Source organism: Hyla sarda, chromosome 1, assembly GCF_029499605.1.
Source record: "Hyla sarda isolate aHylSar1 chromosome 1, aHylSar1.hap1, whole genome shotgun sequence".
Taxonomy (NCBI): Eukaryota; Metazoa; Chordata; class Amphibia; order Anura; family Hylidae; genus Hyla; species Hyla sarda.
In genome coordinates, this window is record NC_079189.1 from 187225882 (window position 1) to 187240195 (window position 14314).

The window sequence follows — 14314 nt, forward strand, 5'->3', positions numbered from 1 at the left end:
ACTGCTCTGAAATGAGTGTAGCTCCTGTGCTCGCTTCATAGCCGCTTAAGGATTCGGGGCATACAGGTATGCTTGCAGCTTCTGCGTTCGTGATGTCATGCCACGCCTCCTCCATTCATGTCTATGGGAGGGGGCAAGATGGCTAGTACAGAGCCATCACGCCTCCTCCCATAGACATGAATGGAGGGGGCATGGTGGCCTGCATCGCCAGTCATCAGCATTTGCTCCGTGACCCAAATGACAGGGGTGCTGGTGCAGAGATCACGGGGGACCCCAGCGGCGGGACCCTCGCAATCTAACATCTTATTCCCTATCCTTTGGCTAGGGGATAAGATATGTGCAGCGGAGTATCCCTTTAAGTACCAGGATAAAAGGGCGTACCTGTACGCCTTTTGTCCTTAACAGGTTAAAATTGTGCTCTTCTGACCCCTTTAACATTTTCACTTTCCTGTATATATGGCTTTATGAGGACTCCCTATTTGCGCCGTGATCTGTAGTTTTTGTTAGTATAACTTTTTGTGTTTTAATGGGACCTTTTGATCGCTTATTATTGTTAATCTTTTCTACTATATGAAGTGACCAAAAATCTGCAATTAACTAAAACAGACAAGTCAGGATAGGCCATAGGTCCATTTTGCACAAAACTTTTTAATGCTAAGTTGTATAGGCATTGTATTGTTTACTATAATTAAGTTATGATTGCTTTTATTTACCTTTTTATAGCATCTGCAAATTCTTGTAGCTCATCTGACTCCATATGAAAAACACTGGAAAAGGTATCCTGTCAAAAATAAATATTCAAAATAATACCTTACATATTGGTTATGCCAGTTTTACACAGGAAAAAACACATCAACTCGATAATATATAAAGTATATAATTGCTTATTACACTTTTGTATTTTACATAACATTGTTTGCGTAGAGGCCTTTTTATGAGTTTAAGACTATCCTAAACTGTATATAAATCCTACCTGGCTTAACCCCTTGACACTGAAGACAGTTGGGGCTGCAATTTTTTCATCTCTCAACCATGGCAGAAGCAATAACTTTTTTTTCTTTACAGGACAGTTTTATTTTAATGACATGATTTAAAGGGGTTATCAAAGGGGAATAAGTATTGACGAGGTGGGAGAGGGGTTCCGACCACTGGCACCCCTATAAACTCCAGAACGGCGCCTGTCCCCTACTTCGGATCTATCCGTCCCTCGCTTTCCGAGACAAGGTAGTCTGGGGAGTGAAGGCCCGCTCTGCCAATCACTGGCTTAGGTGGGAATGTGTTATGGTTGGCAGAGCCGGAGCGTTCCAAGGTTGCCGTTCTGGTGGTCGGAAATTAAAAGTAGACTTTAGATATAGGATTTTAACACAAGACTAATGCAATAGTGATATTCAGTGACACAGCATTTAAAGTTTCAGGGAAAAGTGTTGCTGAAGAGACATAAAAGTCGATCAGGAAGTGACTTACTGTGGTCAAGGATTGTGAGTCAATCCAATTTTGTTTCTCCAAGTAGTCTATATTTAGCATGTTTCCATGTGGCAACAGATTCCTCTATGTTTAACTTATCTCTAGTTGGGTCCAGTATTAGCTAGGAGCAAATTATGATGTTGTAATTGTTCATACAATCAACTGTTGACCTGTGATTCATGTATTCTGGGTACTATCTAAATAGCATCTCAACCAGTATAACAAAGGGGTTATCCAGGAATAGAAAAACAGAGCTAATTTCTTTCAAAAAACGCTCAATCTGACTCCAGGTTGGGTGTGGTTCTGAATCTCAGTTTCATTGAAGTGAATGGAGCCAAGTTGTAATACCACACAGAACCTGGGGACAGACGTGGAGCTGTTTTTGAAAGAAATTATCTTTGTGTTTCTATTCCTGGATAACCCTTGCAAGGTCATTGTAAAAAGAACATTATTGTAATAATACTAAATAGGAATCAATAAAGGTTAAAGAACACAAACCAAAGATGTTACAGTGTTAAAAAAGTTATTAATCCCATAACATTAAAAAAAAAAAAAAAAAAACCAGTTAATTCCATACTGTTTACTCACGGGACAGTCCTCATCCACAATGAAGATTGTACATCTCTGAGCTTGCATAAAGGACAGAATAGTTGCTGCAATCTTCTTTAAGATAACCTCCAATGACTGTTGCTCTTCAAAAATTAATGTTGCAAGATCAAGGAGAACCTACAATGTCAATTAAAAAAGACATTATTAGGCTATGGTCACACGGTGTAAAATCAAAACAAAAACAAGTGAGTATAAAAGTGTGAGGGACTTAAAATAACCTGTTGGGGATGAAGGGCGTACCTGTACGCCCTTCGCCAACTCCCTTTCTATAACACGAGGCCACGCCATGGCTAATCGCGTGCGGCACTGATCACGGTGCTGCACGCAATTAACTCTTTAGACGCGGCGTTCAAAGTTGATCGCCGTGTCTAAAGTGAAACTAAAATAATGCTGGATAGCTCAGGGGGCTGTTCGGGATCGTCGCGGCAAGATCGCGGCATCTCGAACAGCTGTAAGACACGAGGAGGGTCCCCTTACCTGCCTCCTGGTGTCCAATTGCCAAATGACTGCTCAGTGCCTGAGATCCAGGCATGAGCAGTCAAGTGGCAGAATCATCGACCAATGATTTCCTATGAGAAACCATTGATCAATGTAAAAGATCATTGTGTGCAGTGTTATAGCCCCCTATGGGGGCTATAACATTGCAAAAAAGAAGTGAAATTTTTTTTTTTTAATAAAGATCATTTAACCCCTTCACTAATATAAGTTTGAATCACCACCCCTTTCCCATTAAAACAAAACAAAAAAACAGTGTAAATAAAAATAATGTGTCGCCGTGTGCGGAAATGTCGGAGTTATAAAAATATATAGTTAATTAAATCGCACAGTTAATGGCGCATGCGCAAAAAAATTCCAAAGTACAAAATAGCGTATTTTTGGTTTTTATTAAAAATACATCAAAAAGTCCAATCAATACAAAAATGGTACAGATAAAACCTTAGATCATGGTGCAAAAAATGAGACCTAATACCGCTCCGTACGCGGAAAAATAAAAAAGTTATAGGGGTCAGTAAATGATCATTTTAAACGTATACATTTTCCTGCATGTAGTTATGATTTTTTCCAGAAGTGCGACAAAATCAATATTATATATATTATATAACCTATATAAGTAGGGTATCATTTTAATTGTATGAACCTACAGAATAAAGATAAGGTGTCATTTTTACCGAAAAATTTACTGCGTAGAAACAGAAGCCCCCAAAAGTTACAAAATGGCGTTTTTTCTTCAATTTTGTCGCACAATGATTTTTTTTCCGTTTCGCCGTAGATTTTTGGGTGAAATGACTGATGTCATTACAAAGTAGAATTGGTGGCGCAAAAAATAAGCAACATATGGATTTTTAGGTGTAAAATTGAAAGGGTTATGATTTTTAAAAGGTAAGGAGTGCAAAAACGGAAAAACCCTCCGTCCCCCAGGCGGTTAAGGGACTAAAAATTCAGGGAGTTTAATTGAAATTGTAAATTTTTACTGTAAATTTTTGCAATCCCCAAATCTAGAATCGCCTCCATGTTGGAAAACGCAGACCAGTGTGCATCTTGCACAATGTATGCAATCCTTCAACAGCAGTTTGAGGGGGCATATTGTTGTGCAAGATGTGTGCGAGTTGTTTATTTGGAAGCCCACATTCTGGATCTAGAGGAGCAACTGGCAACACTGAGATGCATTGACAAATTGGAGAGGAGTCTCTTGCTCACTGAGGTAGAGGTGAGTGAGGATAGTGGGACAGAGGTGCAGGACAGTCAGGCAGCTAGCTGGATTACAGTTAGAAAATGGGGTAGAGGGAAAAGTGTCCTGATCTGGCACACCCCAACAAGTTTGTCCGGTTGGCAGATGAGGGGGATGCCACTTCAGAGCTAGCAGTACTGGAGCAGTACTCTGACCACCAGGGGGGTGTCTGCTCCAGTAAGGAGGGAGGGAGGAGTGGAGGGCAGGCCAGACAGGTACTTGTAGTGGGGGACTCAATTATGAGGGAGACAGACGATCTGTCACAAAAGACCGGGATTGCCGAACAGCGTGTTGTCTTCCTGGTGCTCGAGTTCGGCACATCGCGGATCGGGTTGACAGGTTGCTGGGTAGGGCTGGAGAGGACCCAGCAGTCAAGGTACCGTATTTATCGGGGTATACCACGCACCGGCCTATAACACGCACCCTCATTTTACCAAGGATATTTGGGTAAAAAAAGTTTTTTACCCAAATATCCATGAAAAAATGAGGGTGTATGTGTGCGCGTGTATACCCCGATATACCCCCAGGAAAGGCAGGGGGAGAGAGGCCGTCGCTGCCCGCTTCTCTCCCCCTGCTTTTCCTGGGGTCTAGAGCGCTGCTGTCGGCCCTTCTCACCCCCTGGTTATCGGCGCCGCTGCCCGTTCTGTCCCCCTGACTATCGGTGCCGGCGCCGATAGCCAGGGGGAGAGAAGCGGCGCCGACAGCCAGGGGGAGAGAAGGGGCAGCGGCACCCATTGCCGGCGCCGCTGCCCCGTTGCCTCCCCCCATCCCCGGTGGCATAATTACCTGAGTCGGGTCCGCGCTGCTCCAGGCCTGAGTCGGGTCCGCGCTGCTCGGGTCCGCGCTGCTCCGCTGCTCCAGGCCTCCGTCGTTGCTATGCGCTGAACGGTGCGGCGCATGACGTCAGAGCGCCGCGCCGTGCATAGCAACGACGCTGGGGACCGGCGTCGTTTCTATGCACGGCGCGGCGCTCTGACGTCATGCGCCGCGCCGTTCAGCGCATAGCAACGACGGAGGCCTGGAGCAGCGCGGACCCGACTCAGGTAATTATGCCACCGGGGATGGGGGGAGGCAACGGGGCAGCGGCGCCGGCAATGGGTGCCGCTGCCCCTTCTCTCCTCCTGGCTGTCGGCGACGCTTCTCTCCCCCTGGCTATCGGCGCCGGCACCGATAGTCAGGGGGACAGAACGGGCAGCGGCGCCGATAACCAGGGGGTGAAAAGGGCCGACAGCAGCGCTCTAGACCCCAGGAAAGGCAGGGGGAGAGAAGCGGGCAGCGACGGCCTCTCTCCCCCTGCCTTTCCTGGGGGGGTATCGGCGTATAACACGCACATAGACTTTAGGCTAAAAAATTTTAGCCTAAAAAGTGCGTGTTATACGCCGATAAATACGGTACATACTGGCACCAATGACAAAGTAAAAGGTAGGTGGAATGTCCTTAAAAATGATTTCAGGGACTTAGGCCTCAAGCCTAAGGCAAGGACCTCCAAGGTAATATTTTCTGAAATATTACCTGTACCACGAGCCACACTAGAGAGGCAGCGGGAGATTAGGGAGGTAAACAAGTGGCTCAGAAGCTGGTGTAGGAACGAGGGGTTTGAGTTTATGGAGATACCGGCTCTACCGTAGGGACGGGCTGGACCTCAATGGGGAGGGTGCAGCTGTGCTTGGGGAGAAGATACCTTAAAGGGTGGAGGAGTGTTTAAAATGGGGACTGGAGGGGGAGGGAACTTACAACGTTGAGGGGGAAGATAGTGTAGATATAGAGGGGGGACTCATTAATGTACCTGGGGGTGGAACGGAAGGAGGGGTTAGAATAGTTAATAGGGATTGAATTGCATGTTGACTAATGCAAGAAGTCTGTCCAATAAAACTGACGAATTGGAGCGGTTGAGGGAAACTATGACATAGCGGGTATAACAGAGACTTGGACGATAGCTGTGACTGGGCGATCAACATACAGGGTTATAGTCTATTCAGGAAGGATTGGACAAAACAGAAAGGGGGAGGAGTTTATCTTTATGTGAAATTGAGTCTGAAGGCAGTACTGCGGGAGGATATATGGGAGGGAAACGATAATGTGGAGTCATTATGGGTAGAAATATATGGAGATAAAAATTCTGATAGGGGTTTGCTATAAGTTACCAAACATAATGGAAGAGGCAGAAGATCAATTACTGAGGCAAATAAACAAGGAAGCAAATCAGAATGAGGTGATAATAATGGGGGACTTTAATTATCCTGATATAAACTGGGAGACTGAGACCTGTGAATCTCATAAATGAAACAGGTTTCTGACTATAGCTAAAGACAATTATCTGTCCGAAATGGTGCAGGGCCCGGCCAGAGGGGGCGCCCTACTAGACTTAATATTAACCAACAGACCTGACAGAGTAACTAATTTGCAAGTAGAAGGACACCTAGGAAATAGTGATCATAATATAATACATTATAACTTGTTCTTCAATAAGGGAATCTCTCGAGGGGCCACAAAAACAATGAACTTTAGGAAGGCAAAGTTTGATCAACTCATTAAAGCCCTTATCAATATAAATTGGGATAATGTCCTCAAAAACAAGAATACTGACACTAAATGGGAGACTTTTAAAAATATCTTAAATTCTCACACTAACAGGTATATATATACCTTATGGGAATAAAAGGGTCAGAAATAAAATAAACCCAATATGGATGAATAAAAATGTTAAGGGGGCAATAAACGACAAAAATAAAGTATTTAAACTACTAAAACAGGATGGCAGTGAAGAAGCATTAACCCCCTTAAGGATCCGTTTTTTTTTGCACTTTCACTTTTTCCTCCTTACCTCATAATCATAATCCTTTCAATTTTACTCCTAAAAATCCATGACAGCTTATTTTTGCACCACCAATTCTACTTTGTATTGACAGTCATTTTACCCAAAAATCTGTGTCGAAATGGAAAAAAATCAATGTGCGACAAAATTGAAGAAAAAACACCATTTTGTAACTTTTGGGGGCTTCCGTTGGACTTTGGAATTTTTTGCCGAGTACGCAATTGACCGTGTGGTTTAATTAACGATATATGTTTATAATTCGGACATGTCTTCACGCGGCGATACCACATATGTTTATTTTTATTTATACTGTTTTATTTTAAATGGGAAAAGGGGGGTGATTCAAACTTTTATTAGGGGAGGGGTTAAATGATCTTTATTAACTTTTTTTTTTCACTTTTTATTTTGCAATGTTATAGCCCCTATAGGGGGCTATAACACTGCACACACTGATATTTTACATTGATCATTGTTATCCCATAGAATAACATTGATCAATGATTCTGCCGCTTGAGTGCTCATGCCTGGATCGCACCCTCCTTGTGTCCTCCAGCTGTTCAGTATGCCATGATTTTGCTGCGGCAGTCCCGAACAGCCCACTGAGTTAGCGGGGGGGGGGGGGGGGGGTAGTTTATTTTCACTTCAGACACCAGGATCAACTTTGAACACCACGTCTAAAGGGTTAATAGCGTGGCACCGCTATTAACCACAGGTCCCTGCTGTTGTTAGAGGCCAGGCCCGACCCGCTATGAAGATGCCATGGCCCCACGTTACAGAAAGGGAGCGGAGTATATAAATAGCAAAAAGGGTAAAAATTAAGTGTTGGCCCTTTAAAAAACTATCAGGAAAAAAGCAAATATATTAAACAAATTATTTTCCACTGTATTCACCAAGGAAAATGAAATGCCAGGTGAAATACAGCAAGATAAGGTAAACTCCCCAGTACAGGTCACCTGTCTAACCCAGGAAGTACAGTGCCACCTACACCCCCGTGTTCTAAAGGAATTAGGTAATGTAGACAGACCCCTATTTTTAATATTCAGGGACTCTATAGTAACAGGAACTGTTCCCCAGGACTGGTGCATGGCAAATGTGGTGCCAATATTTAAAAAGGGGTAAAAAGGTGACCCTGGGAATTATAGGCCTTTTAGTTTACCCTCCATTGTATGTAAATTGTTTGAGCGTTTTCTAAGAGATGCTATTTTGGAGTATCTAATGAAAATAAATGTATGACTCCATATCAGCATGGCTTTATGAGGTCCTGTCAAATTAACATGATCAGCTTTTATGAGGAGGTGAGCTCCAGACTAGACCAGGGGGGAATCGCTGGATGTTGTATATCTGGATTTTTCCAAAGCATTTGATAACAGTTCATAAAATGAGAGGGATTGGGCTGGGAGAGAATGTGTGGAAATGGGTAAATAACTGGCTCAGTGAAAGGAAACAGAGGGTGGTTATTAATTTGTACTTATTCTGATTGGGTGATTATTACTAGTGGGGTACCACAGGGGTCATTCTTGGGTCCTATTCTATTAAATATATTCATTAATGACCTTGTAGAGGGGTTGAAGAGTAAAGTAGCAATCTTTGCAGATGATACTAAACTCTGTAAAGCGGTAAATACTATAGAGGACAGTGCACTGTTACAAATGGATCTGGATAGGTTGGAGGTTTGGGCTGAGAAGTGGCAGATGAGGTTCAACACTGATAAATGTAAGGTAATGCACATGGGGAGGAAAAATCCGGGCTGGGATTATATATTAAATGGGAGACACCTGGGACGACTAACGTGGAAAAGGACTTGGGAGTCTTAGTAAACAGTACATTTCGCTGTAGTGACCAGTGTCGGGCAGCTGCTGCCAAGGCAAATACAATCATGGGGTGCATCACTAGGGGCATAGATGCCCACAACAAGGAAATAATTCTACTGCTGTACAAATCCCTAGTCAGACCACTCAAACAGGGTGGGCCATTTATATGGATACACCGTAATAAAATGGGAATGGTTGGTGATATTAACTTCCTGTTTGTGGCAAATTAGTATATGTGAGGGGGGAAACTTTTCAAGATGTGTGGTGACCATGGTAGCCATTTTGAAATCGGCCATTTTGAATCCAACTTTTGTTTTTCAATAGGAAGAGGGTCATGTGACACATCAAACTAATTGGGAATTTCACAAGAAAAACAATGATGTGCTTGGTTTTAACGTAACTTTATTCTTTCATGATTAATTATTTACAAGTTTCTGACCACTTATAAAATGTGTTCAATGTGCTGCCCATTGTGTTGGATTGTCAATGCAACCCTCTTGTCCCACTCTTAACACACTGATAGCAACACCGCAGGAGAAATGCTAGCACAGGCTTCCAGTATCCGTAGTTTCAGGTGCTGCACATCTCGTATCTTCACAGCATAGACAATTGCCTTCAGATGACCCCAAAGATAAAAGTCTAAGGGGGTCAGATCGGGAGACCATAGGGGCCATTCAACTGGCCCACGACGACCAATCCACTTTCCAGGAAACTGTTCATCTAAGAATGCTCGGACCTGACACACATAATGTGGTGGTGCACCATCTTGCTGGAAAAACTCAGGGAACGTGCCAGCTTCAGTGCATAAAGAGGGAAACACATCATCATGTAGCAATTTCGCATATCCAATGGCCTTGAGGTTTCCATTGATGAAGAATGGCCCCACTATCTTTGTACCACATATACCACACCATACCATAAATTTTTGTGTTAAATCAGTCTTGGAGGGATCTATCCAATGTGGGTTAGTGTCAGACCAATAGCAGCGGTTTTGTTTGTTAACTTCACTATTCACATAAAAGTTTGCCTCGTCACTAAACAAAATCTTCTGCATAAACTGAGAGTCCTGTTCCAATTTTTGCTTTGCCCATTCTGCAGCACCTGAAACTACGGATACTGGAAGCCTTTGCTAGCATTTCTCCTGCAGTGTTGCTATCAGTGTGTGAAGAGTGGGAGAACAGGGTTGCATTGACAATCCAACACAATGGGCAGCACATTGAACACATTTTATAAGTGGTCAGAAACTTGTAAATAACTCATGAAAGAATAAAATTACATTAAAAGCAAGCAGATCATTGTTTTTCTTGTGAAATTCCCAATAAGTTGGATGTGTCACATGACCCTCTTCCAATGGAAAAAACAAAAGTTGCATTCAAAATGGCCGACTTCAAAATGGCCACCATGGTCACCACCCATCTTGAAAAGTTTCCCCCCTCACATATACTAATGTGCCACAAATAGGAAGTTAATATCACCAACCATTCCCATTTTATTAAGGTGTATCCATATAAATGGCCCACCCTGTAGAATACTGGGAACAGTACTGGGAACCAGTGTACAAGAAAGATATAGTGGAGCTGGAGAGGGTTCAAAGACGGGCAACCAGAGTAATACAGGGAATGGGAGGACTAAAGTACCCAGAAAGATTATCAGAATTGCGGTTATTTAGTTTAGAAAAAAAGAAGGCTTAGGGGAGACCTAATAACTATGTATAAATATATGAGGGGACTGTACAGAGATCTCTCCCATGATCTATTTATACCCAGGCCTGTATATATAACAAGGGGGCATCCTCTATGTCTTGAGGAAAGAAGGTTTCTACACCAGCACAGATGGGGATTCTTTACTGCAAAAGCAAGAACCTGCAGAAGACGCTAGTCCTGGTGTTGAAACGTGTTGTTTTGAATAATAAACTGTGTCCAAGATCATCATTTTATTGTTGGTGTCCTATTGCGCCTGAATATAATCCATATGGAGAGGTGAAGCTGCTGGAGTTCTTTGATACACCTGTATGGTGGAGGGATCAGCTGCATTTGGTTACCTATATGCCTTTGCGAGTGTTGTGCCTGTTTGCTGCACAACTTAGCGGGTAAGCGCTTCCAGTATACTTGAAATTGCCTACTAAAGGATTATTGCACTATGGAGTACTCCTTGCTTTGTATCTTACTGTAAAAGCGGTGAGACTGTGGAATTCTCTGCCTGAGGAGGTCATCAGGGTTTACTTGGTAAAATAATTTAAAAGGGGTCTGGATGCATTTTTGGAGAATAATAACATTACAGGTTATGGATTCCAGATCTATAGGGACAGAAGGCTGATCCAGGGATCTATTCTGATTGCCATATTTGGAGTCGGGAAGGAATTTTTACCTCGAGTATGAAGGTTTTTTGCCTTCCTCTGGCTCAACTCAGTAGGGACTTATTAGGGTTATAGGTTGAACTTGATGAACTCTGGTCTTTTTTCAACCTTATGAACTATGAACTAAGATCTGAATTTTTATTGCATTAAATGTTTATAGACATAGGGGGACATTTATCAAAGCATTTAGTAGATTTTTTTACTTAAAATTGTTGCAAAAAAGCGACTATTCTCTTTTTTCTGTGACTTTTTGAATGTGCAGTGTCCTAAGCAAAAAATAAAAATCTTGCTTACCAAAGAAAAAAGTGATTTTTGACTTGCAGTGGTCAGGGATTTATCAAGTGCGACAGTTGGAAAAAAGTCACATGGCATGAAAAAACTTACTAAATTTACTCCAGCTCAGACATGGAGCAGAAAAAGCCACTACCAAAGCAAAAAAAAATTTGTATATGTGAAATAAATTTATCAACAGGCTGAAACCAGTTAATAAATAAGTCGCACATAAGCAAAAAAATTGTAAGAAAAAAATAACTAAAAAAAGGAATACATAAGCAAACATTGATAAAGAGATTCTTGTTTGGAAGGGGGTGGGAACTGTAGTACACGTAAATCAATTATACCTTTCTCCCACTTTTAGTGTCATTTCACAAGGAACATTTATCCTCCATTCCACAGGATAGGGACTCCATGGAGGCTGCAGTAAGGAAGAGCTTGAATAAAGCAGTGGACACATATGCTCCATTCAATGCCTATGGGGCTGAAGAAAAGAGCGAGCATTCTCCTTGTATTCTTCATCAAACCTGTAGACACTGAATGGAGTGGCAGGGCACACGTGTAACCACCGCTCCATTGAAATTCAGGACTTTTTTCATTGGATAACCGCTTAACCCCTCACCACATCCTCGGTAGGTCTGCAACTTACTGTTAAGGCATTTTGATCCTTGTAAGCACTACCTCTATGCCAACACAATTAGGAACAAGATAGCTCTATCTATTTTGACTTCCAGTGGAGAACTCCTAGTATGCTGCGACATATGTGACATACAAGAGGAAAAGAAAATAAGGAATACGCTTTGTTTCATGTAACAGGGATGCCCTGTGACACAATCTGTCTAATAGGCTATACATCACAAACTGTCATGTGTGTGCCTGAGCAGTGTTTCTGACCATAATATGACTTGCATGTGGCATGTACCCACTTAGCAGGCTCCACTTTTAGTTGTCAGTTTTCCCTGAGCATGTCTCTCACTGCATCTCCCTTCCCCTTTCTCTTCTAGAGGCAGCATGTAACCTGATGCCTCAGTGAGCTGATAACTCATCCTGTCTCTCATGGCAGATTTCAAAAAAAATTTACTAAATGCTTTAATAAAGATATAAAGGAGATAATCTCAAGGCAGACAATTAAAAAACTTGTCATGTCTTTACAATATTTTTTGAAGGGACAGTAAACATTTCATAGCTTACTTCATTGCTGTGCTATCTGTACTGAAATTGAATGCAGTTATTGTGCTTCTATGTCCCCAATAAAACACTTTCTTTTGGTGCTTTTGCTTTGTTTGGCCTTCTTATAGGTAGATTGTGTTGATCTAAATTGCCATCTCTATCGTATCCAAAGTGACTTAAATAGAAGTAGTTATGTATGAAAATAAATATGAACAGAAACAAAGTCCCTATTAACATGAAACTGCTGCCATAGGGACAGGTGTAAAGCAGCTGTAGGCATTACAAATGTGATTAAAATTCCACCTCTTATGATTATGTCAATTTAGGATCAAAATGTTGCTTTATTTAATAATATATGTCAAGAGTGATCAGATGAGTTTTTATGTTATCGAGCTTCACATTTCCTTCATTGACCAAGGTTACTTGCCTAGCTAAGCATGCTGAAGACAGTATTAATAAAATTCAATGTATAACACTATGCATTACATCTCTCTCTAGTGGCAGCTGCTGACAGACAGCATGTTATCTTTTAAAAACAAAGTAGATCTGTGAAATTTTCTATGCTACTGTACCTACTGTCAGAGAGCATAGTACAGGAGACCTGATAGACCTATTAAATCTATGTATATGGAGGGCAGAGCTCCAACAGCTAGAAAGGTATACTAAAGGGATATACTGGGCTAATATGATTGATGGCCTATCCACAGGATAGTCCATCAATTGCTTACTGCAAGGTGCCTGCACCTGCAATCCCGCTGATAAACAATTCATGACATATCCTGAAAAAAAGGTCATTATTCATATAAGTCCGTAAAACCCCTTTAGTATCCTGTGCATATTTGATGCACAGGATTTGAAGCTGTGGTCACTCATTTAATTTACATTGAAATCTGCAGCTTCAAATCCTGCACATAAAATATGTGCAGGATACTGTATGTATGAAGGAATTAAAGGTTATTTCATAAAAAACAACTCCAATCCATATGCCTTGTAAGGCATAGGGATCCGTAAAAACAGTGCTATATGGGTTCTCGGATGACAAGAAATAAAGAACAGATACACTAAATGTGTGAATTGTGTGAATTGTGCTTTGATCACGAATCACCCAATTATCTGGTAACAGTCCAATTGGGGAAGATACATGAGAAGTCCAAGGATATGCAAACTCTCTTATGAAAATGTAAGCTATGTGCAAATGTCAAGTTAAGCTGTTTTCACACTGATAAAAAAAATGTCCATTTAACATAAGCGCCAGGAGAAGTCCCGGCATATGCATTAAATGGATCCATGGACCCTCATTACCAATGGGACCACAGGTGTGTCATTTTGGCCTCTGTCTGGGTCATATCTGGTGTGGGGTTTGCTGGATGGAAGACTGAAGACATCCACACTATTCCACTGAGCTGGATCCAGAAAATATATAAGGGCAGAGTCTTAGGGGGCATTCACACTATGTTTTGTTAATACGGGAACAAGATTTGGCTGGGGCAGTGAAAACGGAGTGCTCCTGTATCCCAGCCGGACTCAGCCCCGATCTCATCTCGGAGCACAGCACTAAGAACCTTCCTTTTAACAATTGCAGAGGGTCACTATGTCATATCAGAAGTTTGCTTAAAGTTTAAAATACACTTTGAACATGGGACCCTATTGTCAGAACCTATAGGGTTAAAAGGTTTTGACAGGTTCTTTGTTTGATTTTGTTGCTGGGTTACGCTTGGCTGTCTGGCTGGTCAGCTGACCTTTTGATGAGAGCACCTGTGGGGTTGCCTATTTTACCTGGAATTTTGCTCTCATTCAGAGCTGTCACGATGCCGGCTGGCAGGAGGTGGATCCTCTGTGCCAGAGAGGGATTGGTGTGGACCGTGCTAGTGGACCGGTTCTAAGTTACTACTGGTATTCACCAGAGCCCGCTGCAAAGCGGGATGGTCTTGCAGCGGCGGTAGTAACCAGGTCGTATCCACTAGCAACGGCTCAACCTCTCTGACTGCTGAAGATAGGCGCGGTACAAGGGAGTAGACAAGAGCAAGGTCGGACGTAGCAGAAGGTCGGGGCAGGCAGCAAGGATCGTAGTCAGGGGCAACGGCAGG

General features: G+C 42.3%; 1 protein-coding gene across 11 annotated transcripts in view; it reads right to left on the reverse strand.

Moving 5' to 3' along the window:
* Window positions 1-14314, reverse strand: part of PDE5A (phosphodiesterase 5A) — a 352640-nt gene that overhangs the window by 123789 nt on the left and 214537 nt on the right. For all 11 annotated transcript variants that reach the window (XM_056565902.1, XM_056565920.1, XM_056565896.1 and 8 more), the window contains 2 exons: window positions 2053-2190; window positions 714-781 (listed from right to left, as the gene is read on the reverse strand). In XM_056565902.1, the coding sequence (XP_056421877.1) occupies window positions 714-781; window positions 2053-2190 (206 nt within the window). The remainder of the gene's footprint in view (window positions 1-713; window positions 782-2052; window positions 2191-14314) is intronic.